Genomic DNA, 21,057 nt, shown 5'->3' on the forward strand with positions numbered 1-21,057 from the left:
TGTGGCGTCATGTCATTTGTTTTAATTTGGTGCAAATAAGAATAGTAAAAAGAATAGTAATCATAACCCAAAGTTTATTAACCGATGCGACAAAAACAACACAATATGCAGTAATTTCATTTAGGCTACTGAAATTATTCATTATTAATTATTATGGCGGTAGGTAGCCTGCATACAACCTATGTTTCAAACAAAACCACAGGTTACTAAATTGCTAAATAGATGCTCGAAAGCTTGCTAGGAGGTAACCATAGCAACATTAGCTGTTTGAGCATTTTTATAGGATCACTATGGGTACATCTACAAAAGCATAAGTACTGCCATTTTTATCTCTCCCATTTTATTATAGATTTACAGAGCATCACAATGTTAACTTGCTGCCTTAGAGGCGCCAAAAAAATGTGGCATATAGGAATTCTGAGCCCCTTGCAATGGGGCCCGCTCAAAATCACTTTGTTGAGGACATCTTTCATCGTTAATCTTTCAGGGGACATCGTTCTGGGCCCCTCTCACCCTCTGGGCCCTATATGCACTCGGTCTCCCTTTTCCCCGGTATACAGCAACCTCTTTAATAACGTTCTCAAAACATTAGCACAAAACAATACATCATTCATGGAACGTTTTTCTGAAACATTTTAGTTGGATGTTGCTACTTACTAGCGTCAGAGGCTTCAGAGAACATCAAAAGTAATTTTCCCATCGCGTTTGCAAAATGATCAAATAGGCTACGTTCCCTTAATTATTACGTTCACATAACAAAGAAAAAAATTTTTTGTTTAAACATTTAAAAACCTGGACGTTATAAAACATTCAGAAGACATGAGAAATAACGTTTTCATAACTGAATGGGTTAACGTTTTTAGAACAATGTTACTTCATATGGATCAATTCTTTTGTAGGCATAGCCTAGGCCTATAGCCTACTTATTTTTTGTGTCTGTTACCTACTTATTAAAGAAATATACAATCAAGTAGAAAGATGCAGTAAACACTTTTTGCAATGGTAACTTGAGTTACAGTTTGGTTTGAATGTCAGATAGGAAAATATTGCGTAACCTGAGGCTACAGATTTTTGTAACCTCTTCGACCGCGCGCTCTCGCTCCGCTGCACGGTCGTTCTTCAGGCGTTCAGACAGTTGGCGCACAATGTCTGCTTTGCTGTTGAGACGGGCACAGATGACAAAAGGGAAGCCAAAGCGCTCCTTGTACTCTGTGTTTAGAGTGTACATTTGCAGACTCTCTGCGGAATCCAGTGTGGTCATACCAGCTTGACTCTGCTCTTCTTGAGACTCGCGTGTTAGAGTCCCGCTCTGGAGGTCCAGACCCGCCAAATCAGGGTGACACCGCAAAACGCCCTCTTTACCTGAACAATTTAATTGAATGTACTTAACCAGCAAATAAAATATTGTGTTTAAAACATCAGGAAACGTGATTTTGGTAAATACACGAAGCAGAAAAATGTAGCCTACCTGAGTCTGGTAGACTGTGAATGAATTCCCTTATGTGAGCCTCGACGTCCGCTAGATCTTTGAATGGCAGGTGGGACCATATTGCAGCCGGAATGAGGGGGCATTTCTCAACCACATTACCGAATAGTTTCACAAAATCCTCGTATGTTAGAGCATTTACAACGTTTATGTCCATGGCTCCGGCGCGTGTCCTCTACAAACTGTAGTAGCTGGAAATGCCAAAAGCCAATATTGGACGAGGTCAACGTCCGTTGGGGCAATTACTGTAACTGTTGCCATCTAAATAGCCTAGTTGTCTCAATGAGGCAAGTAAGGAGGATGAATACTCTCATTACACAATACAGGTATGATTATTGGGGTTTATATTTAATGCAAGAGTCCGCCAGTAGGCTTATAATGAACTCTTGCTGGTAGCCTATGGAGGTTGATTATAGCCTAGTTTAAATAGGCTACCTACGCCAGTGTTAGATTTAGTAGGGTCTGTGCTAACGAGATCAGTAAAATGTTTTCTGGGACCTCGTATGAACCAAATCCAATGATCTTGGTTTTCTTGGAAATGGGTTTCTTCGTAGGCTATCTCTGTTCATGTGTTTTTATTTACCACCTTTAGCCTACTAATGAGCGTAAATATGGCTAATGATGAGCAGAAAAAGTCACGTGATTGAAACGACTGAACGTGACTGAAACAGATGAGAAATTAAGTAAAACAGCTTCACAAAACACACACACACACAAACATAAATATCTTAAATATGGATTAAACATTAAATAAATAGGCCTATTAAAAACTAAACAATAGCTATTGTTTGCTGTACAGTTGTTTTGGTTAATATTTTAATTTTTTTTAGTTTAGATTTCGCTTTGAAATGTAATGTTCTGTAAATATGTATGCGAAACAATAGCTATTGTTTGCTGTACAGTTAATTGTTTTGGTTAATATTTTAATTTTTTTTAGTTTAGATTTCGCTTTGAAATGTAATGTTCTGTAAATATGTATGCTATATCATGACAATGTAAATATTGAGATCATGTTATAGGGCTGATAACAGTTGAAATGGGTTGTACAACAAAGTTAAGGACAAATAAGGACAAAGACGACCCAAGAGTAAGAGGTTTTCCTGGTCTTATGCTAAATATTCTGACCCCCTCTTCTGAACTACACCCGTGGCGCCACCCTCTGTAGGTCTATGATATAAACACCTTCAGTCAAAACACATAGGCCTAGTTCATGTATAAAACACTATGAAGTTACAGTACACACAATCATAAGACACAAAATGCACAATTTATGTTTTATTAGCTTTTTTGCATCTTAAACCTTACATACAAATATTTTTTCAATATTTTCAAAAACATTTTAGTTTGTTAACTCCTTTTTAATCATCATGCCCACTCTGTCTCAGTGGACTGAAAAAGTTAAGAATGCTTAACCTAAACAGTAAAGGTGATTTTGAGTTGCTGACTGTTAGAAAGACACACTGAAAGGTAAGTTATGGACTACATTGTTTATATAAAATCTGCACAAATGTGCACATTTAATTCCCGTTAAGCATAAGCATAACTAAGCATACTGTAGACTATTCTTATTACACGATAAATAATATTTCAAGAATAATGATTAAACCATAAATGTCTAAGATGTTTGAATAAATATAATGAAAAATTAAAAATAAAGACAAAGATTTTTGTTATAAAAATAGAGCAATTTCACCTGCAAAATGCAGCAAAATAAAATAAAAATAAAATAATTTATAATCTGTTGTACTTCTCAAGCACAGCATCTCTTGTAAGCCTTCATTATAGAGTACAGAAACAGGTTATTCAGCTGTCAGTGGTAACGTACACGTTCTAGAATTCTAATTAAAATTGGGAAGGTTTGTTATACAGTATATATATAATATATGTTATATATGTTCCTAAAAAAGCTTCCTGCACAAAACAACATTCAAATACTGTATGTTATTAATTACGCTGTAAACACTTGTGGAAAAAAGTGAAAATTTGTTAATAGGCCTTAATAAAAAAAATATTAAACACATTATTGGTGGTACAATACGCACATAAATTATTCATTCCAGTACCTTCCACATTTGTCATTCACAGTTATTCCAGGATATGGGGTGACTCCTAATAGTAAGTACAAGATATGTTCATATGTTTAATCAAAAGTGATTTATAAGAATTTTCTTGGCTAAATACAAGCTAAAAGCTGTATACAGCAGAGAGAGAAGAGAGAGAGACACCTAGAGAAAAGATTTCCCATAGCAGAATGCCATAGGCCCAGACATCACTCTGCATTGTGTAAACCCCTTTGAAAATACTCTCAGGAGCCATCCACTTCACGGGCAAACGCACCTGCAAAAATGTCATGTTACGATTATAATTACAAGTCAGCTAAATAAAGACCAGTCACATCAAGGCTATCACATATGCACACACAATACCTACATTTCCTCTTACAACATAGTTGGAATCATGTTCAATGTCTCTTGCGAGGCCAAAGTCACCGATCTTCACCTGTCTGCCATGTGTCACCAAAACATTTCTGGCTGCCAAGTCCCTATGGATACACTGTAGGCAGAAAATTGTTCACTAAAGCCTTTTTTACACTATATAACAATATGAGAAAACAAATCAAGAAATGAAGCCAAATATGTCTAACAATGATTTGACTGTGCAAAGTGTACAGAAGCTACTCTGGGTTGTAACATGCTCATGTAGTATTCAGAGATAACATTAGAAAAAAAGTGTAAAAATAAGTTAATAAAGCTGTTAGTTTTATATCTGTTGAATGGCAGGAAGTAGAAGTATCACGATCAGAAAGTTAAGCTCACATTTTTAGAGGACAGGAACTCCATGCCCTTTGCAACTTGAAAAGAGAAACTCAGAAGATCATCATAGGTGAGACTGTGAAGTTCCTCTTCTTGATGTTTGTCTTCACATTCAAGCATTTCTTTACAGAATTGACATAAACGATTGTTTATTTTCTAATATGTATTTTTTTAATTATTAGTTATTTGTTAACAAATAAAATGAGAATATAGATATTCTACAATCATACACTCTAAAAAATGCTGGGTTAAATACAACCCAGTGCTGGGTAAAATAGGGACAAACCCAGCAATTGGGCTGTTTTGACCCAGCGGTTGGGTTAAATGATTAACCCAACCTTCTGGGTAGTAACCCAACCGCTGGGTCAAAACAGCCCAATTGCTGGGTTTGCTGGTATTTAACCCAGCATTTTTTAGAGTGTACAATCATGCATACTATAAATTGATGTTTTATGATCAGATGCATGTGAAACCAAGTGAATATGAATAATAAAACACATTATTTTTTAATAAAAAAAAAGTTAATAAAATAATAATAATGACATTTTGATAAATAAAAAGTCTGATAACTTAAAAGTCACTGTTTAATTCATACAGTTGATGATCTCTAGTTTAAAAAAAATTCAGATTCTCCCTTTCTCCACCTACCCTCAACAGTAGACACTGAGCTGATGCTGGGACTGAGGAGTGCCTCGTTCTCCTGTCCTTTGGTTGCAGGTGTCATGTGCACGTATTGGTTGCAATCAGGCTCAATATAGTCACTGTGGAGGCACAACAAGGAGAGAGAAGCACACAGTCATTTACAGTAACGACAGCTTATTCATTTATGTGCACCTTTACATTTACGGTTCCACTTCAGCACAATATATTCATTTCCCTCTCGTCCACACTGGGTTTTTTTTTTCTTTGTTGAAAAGGCCACTGCTGTAATTCTCTGCTTGGTGGACATTTATGCAAACCTGGAGTTTCTCTTCTGCTGGAAGTTGTGGTAGAGGCCCCTGAATCTGTCCCTGTTGAAAGCGTCCGTCAGATATTTGTGAAAACGTTCCCTGTTGCTCTTCAGGTAGTTCAAGAGATCTCCGTTACAGCAGTACTGGAATATCAGGTAAATAGGACCTGCGGATTTCAAAAAACAACAAACAACAAACAAAAAAAATCTATTAAATTTAGATATAAGGACCAGCGGACTGTATATTATCCTGCTTTTTTGATGGTCAAACATACAAACGACCAATCATAATCAAGTAGGTTCCACAAGTAAAATCCCCATTCATTTTCTCCATAGGGAAAATAATTTTAAAGATAACTTTAAAAAACCTTTAAAGACAGAACTGTTGTGAGATCTGAGGTTGCAAATTCAATGGTATATGCTTTTGTTCAAGCCATCTATTTAAACTATTTCAACCCATGATCCTGTAATATTTTTATATATGCTTAGTTTGCAATAAAATTATATATTGTTTCTATAGATATAATCAACAACTTTAAATGAATAGTTTTATATTTCACTGTTGTTTTTAATTTGATTATTTAATTCATAATGCTTTATGGGATTGTAGTTCTTTCCCTCACTAAAGCCTTTAGGTACACAACCTTTATCATTTTCAAATATTGGCCTCAAATTAAAGTTTGTAATGTTGTGATTCACCTTATAGCTGCTTGGCTTGGTTCATGGCTTTTCAAAATCACTATGGGAAAAATGAATGGAAAAAATGCTACCGGAACCAACGCTGCTGAAAATGCTGCTCTCTATATATAGGTGTCTCCATCAGAGGATATGATTCAGAAACCCATGACTTCTGCAAATCTTACCTGAGCCTGTACAAGCTCCGAGCAAGTTGACAATGTTTTCATGGTGTCCAATATGAGTCAGCATTTTCAGTTCAGACATCAGAGCTTCCTTTTCCACTGCCTGGTGCTTGTCTGTTTAATCCATAAATTAACAATACAAAGCACACACTTAAGGTCTCTGCACACTGAGTCCGAATTTTTCGCACGTTGAAAAATAAATACGACCTCATGTTGTGTCAATCACGTTTACACACTGCCTCCGAAACTTTCGTCCGTCATAAAAAAAATTCGGACCAGGTTCGATTTTCTGCGTTTTCGCATCTGTAGCAAGCATTTTGATAGGAAAGGATGACGAATACGAAAAAAACGCATGCGAAAATTTCGGACTCAGTGTGCAAGGACCTTTACAATCAAATTCCAAAATGCCAGTGATGTATCAGATATTAGATTTTTATGCTGTTAAATTATGTCATTACTTACCCTTTAACATTTTTACTGCTACCTGAATAGACACTCCTGGCTTGCTGATCCCATACGCTGTAGCCTGCACAACCATCCCAAATGCTCCAGATCCCAGCTCATTCCCTTCGGAAAGCACACAAAACAAATTCGTAACACTTAATAAGATATATATATAGCAAGTCTAAAGAAAGTTCCTGGTGATCTTTACCAAGCTCAAGATTTTCTCGTGGAAATTCCCATTTCAGGTCATATTTCAACTCCCTGAAATCAATGTATATGTAGTCATTGTCGTTGGGACCGATCATCTGAATCATCTGGATCTGACACTGGTACCCAGGCTTCTGTAACAAAGGAGTGAGAGTCTGTGTTTGAAGAAGTAAGATCTATGATTCTAGGTGTTTGTTTGTCATCGTGACAGAAGCAGGTACAGGTTTACCTTAACTCTTATGAAGATGATTAAGGCAAAGATGACCACGAGGAGTATAAAGATGACCAGGAAACAAATCGCATAATCAATACTGAGGAAATCTGAGGGAAAACAGCAGGTGAAAAAAATACATTTAGCTAAAATTGTGACTCAACCTCAGTGTTAAACATATATTCAAACGAAAATTAAAGTTGATTACTGAACTAACATTGACGGACAATATGTGATATCTGATTCATATATCAGAAGGAAAAATGTAAATATGTTTTTATAAATATCAACCCCTGGAAAATAGAAGTGCACAGTAAAAATACCTTTTCAAAGCTGCAAAGACTGCTATAAATAAAGGCAGTTTTTTTTGTAACATGCTATATTTAATTCTGTTTCTCTCTGTGTGGTGTAAAAATATTCCCCACATATTTACATATAGAAATATGTAAATATATGGGGAATTGTTCACACTCTCTAAAAAATGCTGGGTTAAATATAACCCAGCGCTGGGTTAAAAAGGGACAAACCCAGCTATTGGGTTGTTTTGACCCAGCAGTTGGGCTCAAAACAACCCAATAGCTGGGTCAAACAACCCAATAGCTGGGTCAAAACAACCCAATAGCTAGGTTTGTCCTGTTTTAACCCAGCATTTTTTAGAGTGCATTATTAGTCCTTGACTACAGTTCAAAAGTTTGCTGTTGGTAAGATTCTTATGCTCACCAAGGCTGCATTTATTTGATCAGAAATACAGTAATATTGTGAAATGTTATTACAAATTAAAATAAATATTTTCTATTTTAATATATTTTAAACTGTAATATATCCCTGTGATGGCAAATTTTCAGCAGCCATTACTCTAGTCTTCAGTGTCACACGATACTTCAGAAATCATTCTAATATGTTGATTTGGTGTTCAGGAAACATTTCAATGTTAGTTGATAACATTTTGCTATCAAATATTTTTTAGGATTTTTTTTTTCAGGATTCCTTGATGAATAGAAAGTTCAAAAGAATTTCATTTTAAATAGAAATCGTTTGTAACAATGTAATATACTTTACTGTCCCTTTCGATCAATTTAATGTGTCCTTGCTGAATAAAAGTATTTAAAAACTTTTGAAAGGTAGTTTAAAGAGTTATGAAATCCTTATTAAGATCTAGTAAGATAAGTAAGATTATGCTAGTCTCCATTTAGGTTAAATCTACTGAGTCCAGTATTCAATTTAGGGTTTAGACTCACTTGTTGGCAGTTGTAATTGTTCACTACAGCGAGTCCCTGCTGTGTTAGTGATGCAGCATTTGATATGATGGTCCTCGCTGTTCGAGTGAAGTCTGGCAAAGTCAATTTTCTTCTGACAGAACTGATCTGAATCCATGACATTGGGCTTGGCAACAAGTATCTCTTTCCAGTTTTTAGAATCAATACATCTGCAAAAATATACAGAAAAATAGTTTAATAAATTAGCAAAAAAAAGACATGCATTTCATGTTTATACCATTGGTTATCTCTGCTTCTTACTTGGGATATGATGGGCAGATCTTCCAGGATACAGTCGCAGATAGGGAGCTTTGAGTCTCACAGGAGACGGTGTTTGAATCATTGTGTAATTTTATTGTAATTTTAGGAATGTCTGCAAAATGCATTGCATATAAACTTATTTCACATTTAACATCTCATTATTTTTCAGTCAAAATGTTTATGACCACTCACCTGAAATGCAGAGAGACATATTCCTTATGACACTATATTGTGGAGTCTTTAATTTCATTTGATATTGGCCTGGCTCAGGGTTGCACAGCTTAAATGCACTAATGAGAGAATCAACAAAATAAGCACAACAACACACTCTATCATTTGCATTGAAATGGAAAGCATGAGGTAAATACCTAGTAAAATTATGGTAATGAGTTTCTCTGCACTGCATTTTGGTTTGATTTGGTGTAATCCAGTGACACTGGGCTTTTGGGTAGGAGAACACCAGAGCCTGGAAGCAGAAGCTTGCCTTATTTTGTGCTAGTATGGTGTTGCTCTCATTCAACCGCAATATGTCGATTTTGTCATTTTCTGTCAAGGAAGGATCGCCCATAGAAGAAAAATATCTCTTTAATTATTATTTGCACAATAAATGATTGTCACACATTAGAACTCAGCAGCATTAGCAGCAGTTCACTGATCTTTGTGTTTTCTATTTAAAAATCATATATTAAAATAAACATTTTAACAATTTTAAGAAACATTTTAATAGAAAGGGCAATGGTTTTAATTACCAAGGACCTTGACGTAGGTCTTCCTAGCTTGGTTGTATTTAGATAGGCAGATATACTCCCCACTATGTGTCACGTTCACTGATTCGATAAAGAAGTATTCTGTCCAGTCTGTAAAATATAACGATGTGATTCCCTTGACCTGAATTAAGGGCAGGAAAAAAATAAGTGAAAAATTATCAAATGGTCAGAGCAGTGAAACTTTGATTTAATAATTCTTTATGGTTAGCATTCACATCTTACTGCTGTGTTATTGAAGTGCCATCTCAGATCAAGGGGGTCCATAGAATTCATGGTGCATCGGAGTAGCAGAGACTCACCAGATTTCAGGAAAATCGTCTGAGCCTTTTGCCCATCCACATTCCTATTATTGAGATCTGAAAGACAACCAACACAATTCGCAGAAGGTTTTCATGCTAAACCAAAACCTCTATATAACCTACATCCGACATCATTTACTGTAAATAATATATGCTGTCAAATAGTGCTGAAAATATCATTTCCATTGTGGTAGATAAGATGTTATGATAATATAATATTAGAATATCTGGATACTCAATATCTGACTTTCGTTTAAAGTTTCTGGGTTTTAACTAGGGGGTCGTTAGTTGATAGATAATATATTAACATTGTATATTGATATAATGTTAAAAGGATTTCATAGCTGTGAACTTGGGTTATAATATAAATTATAGCATTATTCATCTGTTCTTTAGATAAGAAAGTAAATATTTGAAAAACTATTAACATATAGTATCATATTAAGTATTTTAACACATGTACAATGCCACACAAAGGTTTGGGGTAAGTAAGATTTTTTTAAAGACATTAATACCATTATTCTTAAGGGATGCATTAAACTGATAAAAAGTGACAGAAAGGACATTTATAATGTTACAGAATATTTATATTTCAAATTAATGTTGTTCTTTACATTAATCAAAGAATCCTGAAAAAAATGTATTATGGTTTTCACAAACATATTAAGCAGCACAAATGTTTTCAACATTGATAATAATAAGAAATGTTTCTTGAGCAGCAAAACAGCATATTAGAATGATTTCAGAAGGATTTTCAATAATGGCTGCTGAAAATGTAGTTAAAACAGTTAGTTTAAATTGTAGAATATTTCACACTATTACTGTTTTACTGTATTTTTGATCAAATAAATGCAGCCTTGGTGAGCATAAGAGACTTTCAAACACATTAAAATATTACATACCGAAATGATGAAGCTCAGTGCATTCTTCTCCCAGCAAATTACTGGCACAGCACTTCATATTTGGACTTTCAGGATGATAGTCGTGACTCGTCACAATGCTCTCTGTCTTATACCACTTATCTTTCATGCCCTCCTCTGGATTTTTGCTAAAAGGAAAACAAACAATTGAATCACAGACATATAGTTACAGCCGCGTTTTATGTAACAAATTCTCCCAACAAGGAACCATGACTTCAGTAGCAGTATCTACAATGGTAGCAGGCCATAACGTCATGTTACCTGTTACCATACCACCTGATGGTTGGCTTTGGGTTTCCCTCAGAAGTGCACACTAACTGAGCTATATTTGTAGACCCTGCTTTTGGAATAGCTTTGAGCACTGGAACTGATGGCCTCCCTACAAAGACAACAAAGAGACATCTTAACAACTCAACAACTCATATGTTGTTTTAGGTACTAGTATCAATATAAATATATTTCCTCCATTTTATGTTTGACTTACTTTGTGGTGACTGAACAACTGTAACATTATGATTGCCACAGTTTACAGTGTATGTTCCATTTCTAAATCGCTCAGTGGGCTGTAATGCATGCTTAGAGGAATTTATCCTGTAGGAAGCATATAAAAAAATTATAATAAATTATTCATTAAGAGATAAAATTCTAAACTTATAATTTATCAATGACATATTGAATATCAGGTGAGTAATCCATGCAAAACTTCATTAAACAATCATCATCTATTAGAGTAATCCATTCAAAACTTCATTAAACAATCATCATCTATCCAAACAGATATAAACCTTTGGTGACAAAGACATTTAAGCCCATCTGAGCGGTTTTGTTGGCATGCACTGTAAATTTCCACAGTTTGTCCTTCAGTGAAATCCAGTTTAATTGGGTCAGAACTCATCAAATGAGTTTCTTCCAATGTGCATCTTAAAGTCTGAAAAAACAAAAAAAAACACAAAAAAAAACAAGTGCACTGACTTTAATAATCAAAATAGCAAAAGTAGCTTGACAGTAACACTAAAATACAAATCGCTATGGTTGTTACAGCAATTTCTGTAAAATCATCAGTTCTGCTTTTATTTTTAGCTGCTTTTTAAGTGTTAAAAAACGGTCTAAGCCTTGGATGCAACGTAAGAAAAAGACCTAATATCCCTTCTTACAGAATCTTGTTAAATAACCACGAGAAACACAAGCTATTGCATGGTCAGTGTGTTTAAATATATTTAGCATATAATTACAATATAATATTAACATATAACCATTAACTTTAAGAATGAATGCCTACTTTTACAGTGTGTTATTAAAGACATTTTTCCTAATATAACAGTGAAAAAATACTTTCTTCAAGAGAAACCTTTTACATTGATAACACTTTAGGAGCAGCATCAACTCTTTAAGGACAAATCTCCTTTTTTAATCACTTTATATTTTATTAAATTAGTGACCTTGTTACCATTAATTTCTACAGTAAAGAACTGAATGTTTATAATGTTTAAATCTTACAAAAAAATGTGATATTAAATACAAAAAAAATTATAAAGGCATCCATGCGCCTACACTCAAATTAATGTAAGATTCACTTGGGAGGCAAATCTTGTTATGGTGAATAATTCATCTTCAGGAATCTCTAACCTCAGCCCTGTGGCATATGTGGGTGAAGCTAAAATATCTGCTCGAGAAGAGCTTGAGAATTACAGACAGAAAGCTGTACTGAGCCAGTGAGCGGCTGATCAGAAGGACTTTACCGATCCATCAGTGTCACATTGGGGACGAGTCTCAGTTGAAGCGTCCGTCACCGCGCTACCGCGAGCGCTCCAGTGCAGCACGAGTAACACTTCGGCACAAGATACAGAACAATACAAATATGAGAGAACGACAATGAATGAATGAATAAACAATGAATAAAACAACTATATTGGAATAAATTAAACCTTATAACATACAAATCAGCACAATTAAGTACATAAAATCCATTAAAATGCGTACATAATAACGTACATATCCAAAATTAACTAGTTTGTCACCAGTTCACTGGTAAATTAGCCTACAGGTAACAAATGTTTTGTCTGACTTACCCACCAAAAGCCTATTTCCTGGACGCATCGCGTGAAGGCATAACAGCTTCTTCCTCGACCCTTGTCTGATCATGAAATAGGATGGACAACGAACAAAGGCGCAAAGACTTTCGCTTCAGCGCATGACACAAAGCATCACTTCTTAATAAGGCACAAAGACAGTCGCTTCAGCACATGACACGAAACAATCACTTCTACTGACGTTTATGCACCTCTTTAAATGCCTCAGGTTGGATATTAGTCTGAGAGCAATTAAAAGAAGACTCCTTTGTTTTGGCAAGTAGATTGCCTTGACTTAGTTATGTTTCTGGAGGGAAAAAAGAAGATATTAATGGCATATAGCCAATATCAGAGAATGTCTCGATAATAATAATAATAATTATTATTATCATTATCATTATTATATTATATATAATATTACTTACATCTAAAAGATGCTTCTTTAACATTCACTATGCGTGAATGTAGCCTTGGCCAGGAGGAGCTGATGTCATCAGACAGTATCCAACTCTCCTTGGGTGTTTCGACCCTGAACCATAACACCTTCCTGTTGGTGGGTCAGCAGTGGTGGCCAAATCACTGCCTATCTTCTCCTCCTGGATTCCAGCTTTGCTCCTCTCTCCTATTCCATAACAAACAAGAGGGTCTTTCTGCTGCCTCCCCCATTAGTCCAATTGCTGTGAACATTCTCCATACCGACTGGGCCGGGAATCCTCTAGTCAAGTCAAGTCAAGTCAAGTCACCTTTATTTATATAGCGCTTTTAACAATACAGATTGTGTCAAAGCAACTGAACAGCATTAATTAGGAAAATAGTGTGTCAATAATGCAAAATGACAATAGTAAACACACATTTTTCAGTTAAAGGCAGTTCATCATTGAATTCAGTGATGTCATCATCCAGCTCAGTTCAGTTTAAATAGTATCTTTGCAATCATTTGCAATCAAGTCAACGATATCGCTGGAAATGAAGTCCCAACCTCGACTGGGAACAGCCATGCCTGCCACCCTTTCTCATGACAGTCTTGCAAAAGATCTTGATATTTTGCACTCTTCCTTTCGAAGGCTTGGTGGCATTCTTCTTCTCACGGGACTGTAATTTCAATCAAAATGATCTTCTTTGCCTTGTCTGACCACATAACCACATCTGGTCTTAGGGTTGTCTGGACTACTTGGAGGAACTGCAATCTTTCTCCCAGATCTACTCTCATCTCCCATGCCTGGGCCTTTTGTAAGAAGTTGTTTGTTGTTGATGTAGCTGCTGGATTTTCACCCTCTCTTACAACTTAATCATTGATGTTGGTTTCTGGTATGTTTGCCGTTTCTTGCATCTTTCCTGCTCTAGGGTATTCGTTAGTGTTTTATTTTATATATATATAGTGCAAAAATCTTAGGCCATTAGTTCCCCCCCCCAGTATTTAAGCCAGTTATTTCTATTTTTGCTGTAGTGCGTCAGTGGGAAATATCAGTTTACATTTCCAAACATTTCTTTTTGCCATTAATTGTAATAATCCAGTGAGATTTTTGTATGGACAAGGAATCTGACAACAGCCAGTGCTCCACACAGAGATCTGATCTCACCATCATCCAGTCCGTCTAGGATTACACGAAGAAACGAAAAGAAAAAAAAAAACTGAGACAGACTAAATCCAGAAGAACTGTGGCAACTTCTCCAAGGCGCTTCAAGAAACCTATAGGCTACCTGCAAAGCTACCTGAAAAAGCTGTTTGAAATGCAAAGGGTGGTCACACCAAATGTTGATTTAATTTAGTTAATAGAAATTAATTGATTAAATAATATATATTATATATATTTATATATACAGGTGCATCTCAATAAATTAGAATGTCATGGAAAAGTTCATTTATTTCAGTAATTCAACTCAAATTGTGAAACCTGTGTATTAAATAAATTCAATACACACAGACTGAAGTAGTTTAAGTCTTTGGTTCTTTTAATTGTGATGATTTTGGCTCACATTTAACAAAAACCCACCAATTCACAATCTCAACAAATTAGAATACTTCATAAGACCAATAAAAAAAAAAAATTAGTGAATTGTTGGCCTTCTGGAAAGTATGTTCATTTACTGTACATGTACTCAATACATGGTAGGGGCTCCTTTTGCTTTAATTACTGCCTCAACTCGGCATGGCATGGAGGTGATCAGTTTGTGGCACTACTAAGGTGGTATGGAAGCCCAGGTTTCTTTGACAGTGGCCTTCAGCTCATCTGCATTTTTTGGTCTCTTGTTTCTCATTTTCCTCTTGACAATACCCCATAGATTCTCTATGGGGTTCAGGTCTGGTGAGTTTGCTGGCCAGTCAAGCACACCAACACCATGGTCATTTAACCAACTTTTGGTGCTTTTGGCAGTGTGAGCAGGTGCCAAATCCTGCTGGAAAATAAAATCAGCATCTTCAAAAAGCTGGTCTGCAGAAGGAAGCATGAAGTGCAAAATTTCTTGGTAAACGGGTGCAGTAACGTTGGTTTTCAAAAAACACAATGGACCAACACCAGCAGATGACATTGCACCCCAAATCATCACAGACTGTGGAAACTTAACACTGGACTTCAAGCAACTTGGGCTATGAGCTTCTCCACCCTTCCTCCAGACTCTAGGACCTTGGTTTCCAAATGAAATACAAAACTTGCTCTCATCTGAAAAGACGACTTTGGACCACTGGGCAACAGTCCAGTTCTTCTTCTCCTTAGCCCAGGTAAGACGCCTCTGACGTTGTCTGTGGTTCAGGAGTGGCTTAACAAAAGGAATACGACAACTGTAGCCAAATTCCTTGACACGTCTGTGTGTGGTGGCTCTTGATGCCTTGACCCCAGCCTCAGTCCATTCCTTGTGAAGTTCACTCAAATTCTTGAATCGATTTTGCTTGACAATCCTCATAAGGCTGCGGTTCTCTCGGTTGGTTGTGCATCTTTTTCCTTCCACTCAACTTTCTGTTAACATACACTAAATGACTAAATGTAAATGTGTGTGTGCGTGTGTATGTATGTATGTATATGTATATGTATATATATATATATATATATATATATGCAAAGTAATATTCCATGTTCATAAAATACAAAAATTGTATTCAATATTTCAACACTCTTATAAATAGGAAAATGTATACATGATTATAATAATAATAATAATAATAATGTTTTAATATCAATTATTAATTTATAATGTATTAAAACCACAGACACATAAATACCAAATTAATTAAAATATATATTTTTCAGTTACGATATGAAAAGTAAAATTCCCTGTTTTCAACACTTAAGCCCAAGATACAAAAATGTAACATTTTAACACTTAAAAAAAATCGTAAATTACAATATATTATTATTATGATTGTAATATGTGTTTTATGATTTAAATGAATCCCCTACTGACTCCTGAGTCCTGGTCGTACCCAGCATGCACAGCAGAGCTATTAGCGCTTAGCTGAACAAGTGTAGACAGAAGACAACAACAACAGCATGATCCCAGCCAAACGCCAGGCTGATGGACCCCGATAACGAGTATCAGTACATGGCAACAAAAGTATGGCTCTTACTATCTGGCTCGATGAGGAGGTTGATTTTATTGCTAAACGTTCAGTAAGGTGCTCATTGTTTCTCTGTGTTTTAAAATATACTGCTGCTAAATATCTCGAGTCTATGTGCGAGTGTCTTCCGGCGGGAGCAGCAGCAGCAGCGGTGCCATGAACAGTGGACTCCCAGCTCCAGCTGCTCCGCTCGGGGGTGTCGGAATACCCGGTGTGAAAGTGAAATTCTGCCGTTATTATGCGAAAGACAAGACTTGTTTTTACGGAGATGAATGCCAGTTTCTGCACGAGGACCCGTCCATGGCGAGCCTTTCTCTGCACGGTGGTGGTACAGGTGCTGGCGGAGGAGGAAGCCCCGTCTCTTTATCTCTCGCCGGAGGAGCAGTGACGGCGGCGGGATACGTGCTCGGAAGTAGCGCGGCCAGCGGCGCTCCGGCAAACGTTCCCAAAAAGAACGATTCTCTCGGTCCCGCGGGAACAGCTCTGGAGGGACAGCTGTTGTCCAGTAAGATTGCGCTGAGGCCTAACGTATCTTGTTGTTGTTCGGTTATGGGGCCACACGGCAGCTTTTGTTTAAATCGAGGCCGTGGATTTAGCGGCCTAAATTTCGCTACCAAAACAACACGGGAAATCAACACGTTACTCCACAGCGCGCAAACACTTTTAAACGAAAGACGGAAATACTAAAACAACCGAAGCAAAATCGTTTAGTTAATCCTCTAACGTTACTTGGTTTCTGTTGGTTCCAAAATATTCTTCCAAATGCATAAATTGTCTAGTTTTTGATAACTGATAGGTATGGCAAGGCATTTTAACATTTATTCCTTAAAACTAAACTACCTAGTAGTTTTTTTTTACTGGAATACTCCAGTAATCCGGTATTGACTACTATCTTTTACAATTACACTTGGTTTACAGTTTCACTCATTATGAGAAACTACTACTTATTCTAGTACTTATTTTAATAGTTACTAGTATCTGTTCCAGTTTTCCTAGTATTAAATGAATTGATCATAGTAGGCCTGCCATTCAGATACTATTGTGCTCCAGTTGTTTCTATAATATTTTTTTCTTAATCTTACTAGTAATGGTTTAGTATAACTTTAAAATAGCTGTTCTGGTTAGACAGGTAGGGGAAAAAAGAGATTGAAACAGGTGCCATAATAAATGTTACTAGTGACAACTTGGATAGATAATTGTGTCTCATAAATAGGTACAAAAAAATTAAAATCATAATAAATACTATAATATTTAATGAATAGTTATTAGTGATATTTTAAAAAGAGATACTCATCAATATTGGAATACGTACTAGTCCAAAGTGTGGTTACACACATCTCCACAGAATTCAGTGGCAAAAATGTGTTAACAGTGACAGTGGCATAGATACTAGTTTTAATGAATAAATGGCTTGCCATAGAAAAAGACCTGCCATTGTTCACAGGCAAGATTGAAGCATCTTTATAAACTAACAGAATAGAAAAACATCTGGTTTGCCAATGTTTTGATGACACTTTAGAAGAGGCTGAGTGCATTTTCACAGTAAAGTGGGAAATTATGTCAAGCGGCTCTTAAAACTTTTTTTAGTGTTCAGGAGAAATTCTATGGAACTTGCTTTTAGGAGAGCACATTGATCTTTTAAAACATAATATACTGAAGCTACCATTCACTGCATTATTTGAATTATTTATTTAATTTGAAAAAGGCTTACATAAGACTTTGTGCAAGATATTGTGTTTACACAAAGGGTTCACATGTGTTTTTGCTTTATTGCAGTCCCTGGGATGGAGGGAGGTGCTCTGAATGATGCCAGTCTGACCAACTCATACTTCAGCAGCACCTTTATTGGGGTCAATGGGTTTGGAGGCCCAGCAGAGTCCAAATATTCAATGATGCAGGTAACATAACCACTAGTGACTGTGTGTGGTGACATGATAAACAGGAAACCAATAGATAATACTAGCAACTGGGTCTCTCAAATGGAGCACACAGTGGTGATTCATAATGGGACACTTCACATGTTGATGGTTGCTTGTGTTTTTAGAGGATGACCAGCAGTAGCAGTTCTCCGAGTCTACTGAACGATGGCGCCAAGAGCTTCAGCCACAACACACATGGTAAGTAAAAAATTGTTTGAAATTTTTGTTGTGGCGATAAAGCTGTCATGGCAAGATTTGAAAAACTTTTCTATGTGTCTATTCCACTTTTTAGATCCACTAAATTCCCCAGCGTCATCTCTCTTCAGTGATTTTGGTGCTTTGAGCATATCACAAAGGAGAAAGGTGAGTTTTACATGTCAGTTTATGCTGTTTGTATTGTGCTATGACTGGGTATTTTGTTGATTGAAGAATCACTTGTATTTCTGTCATCTTTCAATAAGGCATAATAGAAAAAAAATGGTTCCAACTTGCGTTTTGGTCAGACTAGTCATCCAACAATTGACCAGTTGATTAGTGAGTTTTAAAGGGGTCATATGATGCTTTTTTAAAGATCATTATTTTGTGTATTTGGTGTAACAGAATATGTTGACATGCTTTAATGTTAAAAAAACACATTATTTTTCAAATACTGTACATTATTGTAGGTCCTCTATGCCCCGCCTCTCTCAAACGCTTCGTTTTCTTAGCAGTGAAGTTTAATTACTATGCTGACATCATGCTGTGTTTTAACTTTAAGAGAGTTTGCACAGGAAATCCCTTAAAGAAAAGTTATTAAAAATATACATATGAAAATTTATAAAAAATATACATAAGCCATATATATTTAGACGGACATCAGTCGCCATTTCATTGCATCTGACAATGCATTTTAAGATTCTGTGTCAAGAGACCCCCATCCAAAAATTTAAAATGAGGTCTTTATGTATCAAGACCCAATTTTTTATTATGAAAAAAAATTTGTTGGGTACATTAATATTTTCTCAACTACTTTTAATACTATACTGTACTATGTATTTTTAGTCAAATTTTATGTATCTTAATATAATTTATTTTCTTTTTTAATATAAACATTATTTATTTTAATGTAATTTAGTTATTGTAATCTTATTGTTTTTGTTTTGTTTTTGGTAAAACAAACAAATAAACAAACAAAGCAACCCCACTTTGAAAACCCCTGCCCTAAAAAACGAGTCTGATTGGAATCAGGTGAATCAGAAACCAACCTAATTATACAGGTGTTCCTTGAGACATTTGCTGACTAGTGAATTTTTAATAAATGTTGCTTTACACATCCCTAACGTGGAAAAAGTTGTGCCAATACCAAAATGACAAAGATACTTTCTTAGAGGTGTTAGAGTGTCATCACCCGATTCTACTGGAAAAATAAACCACCACGGATAAAATTAAGCACTTTACAAAAACCCAAATCTTTAGGAGGCTTAGAAGCCCCACATTTTTACCATTACTCACTAGCAAACCAACTTCAATACATATATAAATGGACTCACCCCACTCAGTCAGACATCATATGGCTAGATATAGAACAATCACTCTGCGAAAACTTGCACATATCAAACACCCCTTTTCTAATTCGTCCATTAAACACCACCCATGCTTCAAAGCCTTGACAATAGCTTCGGCTCTGACAGCCTGGTGGAAATATCACCAAATCACAAACTCCAATCAGGCTCCATCTAACCTCACCCTGCTTTGGAACAACCCTGACTTCACAAGCAACAAAAAAAACACTCAATTTCCATAAATGGGCAGAAAAGGGCATCACACATATTAATCACATTTTTCAGTCTAACAACTTGGTTTCATTTTCCTACTTAGCCCAGGAGTACGGTATCGGGAGCAATCAATTCTTAAACTATTTGCAACTCAAATCAGTTGTTTCATCTAAAATCAACACCAGAACCTTCAATCTCCACCATCCTTCCGCAGTAGCAGATTTAGTTAATATATCCTCCCCGAAAAAATTACTTTCCAAAATATACAAAATTATAACAAATTCAAATAAAATCATAACTTTACCAACAATCAAATGGGAAGAAGACCTTTCTATTGCTCCTGATACCGACTTCTGGACTCAGATTTGTAAAAATATTTATTCCATGACTAAAAACGCCAACCTTCAGCTCATACAGTATAAGACTCTTCACAGAACACACTACACTGGGGAAAGGCTGTCTAAAATGGGATTCACATCAGAAACTTGCTCGCACTGCTCACAAAAAAATTGTCCGGACACATATATCCATGCCACATGGCACTGCCCACCCATTAAACACTTTTGGAAAGACGTCACTGAATCCCTATCATCCCTATCCGGCTGCCACATCCCATTATCCCCCTTACTCTGTCTACTGGGTGATCTATCAACTCTCAATACTCTCAATCAAAACAAAAGGATACTCCTCGTAGCTTTAGCCATCGCCAAGAAAACTATCTTCTTGAACTGGAAATCCCGAAACACTATTCACATAACGCATTGGAAAAATTTGCTCACAGATTACATTTCCCTAGAACATTTCTCACCTCCTTACAACTATACTTCGGAACCACAACACTCCAGATCAGACCTCATTCAACTTTTACAAATCTGACACACTCATCCTAATAATTTATTTATTCACATATTATTATTATACATATTTATACAAGGTTTTAATAATACTATGAGTGTATTCAATATTGTTTTCAATATTATTATTATTATTATTATTATCATTATTAATATCATAGAAACATTGAGCAGTAATAAGATGATGTTGATGGGATGATATTTTATATAAGGACGGTAATGGTTTAATGAAGATCATAACACTAAATATATATACCTAAAATATATAAATATAACTAAATCAAATCTGCACCCAACATACTGTATACCACACATGTTTTTAATGCACCGCATCCTGATTTTAATGCACCACACGCTTCTTTTAATGCACCACATCAGCTTAGGCATACATACATATACATATAGTAATCTTACCGTGAATTGGAAAGGAAAAAA

At 35.8% G+C, this 21,057-nt stretch overlaps 3 protein-coding genes across 5 annotated transcripts in view; 1 reads left to right on the plus strand and 2 right to left on the minus strand.

The window, feature by feature from the left end:
• On the minus strand, nucleotides 1–18,065 carry LOC107716415 (2-oxo-4-hydroxy-4-carboxy-5-ureidoimidazoline decarboxylase-like). Its single transcript, XM_016522859.1, has 3 exons — nucleotides 18,056–18,065; nucleotides 1,469–1,677; nucleotides 1–1,362 (listed from the first exon to the last, which is right to left on the minus strand). Exons 2-3 carry the CDS (start codon nucleotides 1,641–1,643, stop codon nucleotides 1,013–1,015), a joined length of 525 nt encoding a protein of 174 aa, XP_016378345.1. The 5' UTR covers nucleotides 1,644–1,677; nucleotides 18,056–18,065; the 3' UTR covers nucleotides 1–1,012.
• Nucleotides 3,534–12,691, minus strand: LOC107716378 (receptor-type tyrosine-protein kinase FLT3-like). Its single transcript, XM_016522788.1, has 22 exons — nucleotides 12,543–12,691; nucleotides 12,213–12,301; nucleotides 11,259–11,401; nucleotides 10,958–11,064; nucleotides 10,735–10,852; nucleotides 10,456–10,601; nucleotides 9,477–9,610; nucleotides 9,237–9,375; nucleotides 8,856–9,033; nucleotides 8,680–8,777; nucleotides 8,488–8,599; nucleotides 8,209–8,396; nucleotides 6,989–7,080; nucleotides 6,761–6,893; nucleotides 6,571–6,675; nucleotides 6,112–6,222; nucleotides 5,259–5,415; nucleotides 4,948–5,060; nucleotides 4,303–4,421; nucleotides 3,917–4,039; nucleotides 3,712–3,823; nucleotides 3,534–3,595 (listed from the first exon to the last, which is right to left on the minus strand). The coding sequence occupies exons 1-22, from the start codon at nucleotides 12,613–12,615 to the stop codon at nucleotides 3,534–3,536; spliced, it is 2,652 nt and encodes an 883-aa protein (XP_016378274.1). The 5' UTR covers nucleotides 12,616–12,691.
• The window catches only part of LOC107716413 (PAB-dependent poly(A)-specific ribonuclease subunit PAN3-like), a 20,237-nt gene continuing 15,141 nt past the window's right edge, over nucleotides 15,962–21,057 (plus strand). Inside the window, exons 1-4 of one of the 3 annotated variants that reach the window (XM_016522857.1) lie at nucleotides 15,962–16,091; nucleotides 17,872–17,993; nucleotides 18,140–18,212; nucleotides 18,307–18,377. In XM_016522857.1, the coding sequence (XP_016378343.1) occupies nucleotides 17,880–17,993; nucleotides 18,140–18,212; nucleotides 18,307–18,377 (258 nt within the window). In that variant the 5' untranslated portion in view covers nucleotides 15,962–16,091; nucleotides 17,872–17,879. The other 2 variants (XM_016522856.1, XM_016522858.1) reach the window with 2 other exon arrangements.

Source organism: Sinocyclocheilus rhinocerous, unplaced genomic scaffold, assembly GCF_001515625.1.
Source record: "Sinocyclocheilus rhinocerous isolate Xijiao unplaced genomic scaffold, SAMN03320098_v1.1 scaffold360, whole genome shotgun sequence".
Taxonomy (NCBI): domain Eukaryota; kingdom Metazoa; phylum Chordata; class Actinopteri; order Cypriniformes; family Cyprinidae; genus Sinocyclocheilus; species Sinocyclocheilus rhinocerous.

Coding starts and splice junctions, on each gene's coding strand:
- LOC107716415 (XM_016522859.1), bottom strand. CDS start 1,643: ATGGACATAAACGTTGTAAATGCTCTAACATACGAGGATTTTGTGAAA. Junction 1,363..1,468: donor TCACAGTCTACCAGACTCAG/GTAGGCTACATT, acceptor TAAATTGTTCAG/GTAAAGAGGGCGTTTTGCGG.
- LOC107716378 (XM_016522788.1), bottom strand. CDS start 12,615: ATGATCAGACAAGGGTCGAGGAAGAAGCTGTTATGCCTTCACGCGATG. Junction 9,376..9,476: donor GGCACTTCAATAACACAGCA/GTAAGATGTGAA, acceptor CCCTTAATTCAG/GTCAAGGGAATCACATCGTT. Junction 8,778..8,855: donor CATTACCATAATTTTACTAG/GTATTTACCTCA, acceptor TTCTCTCATTAG/TGCATTTAAGCTGTGCAACC.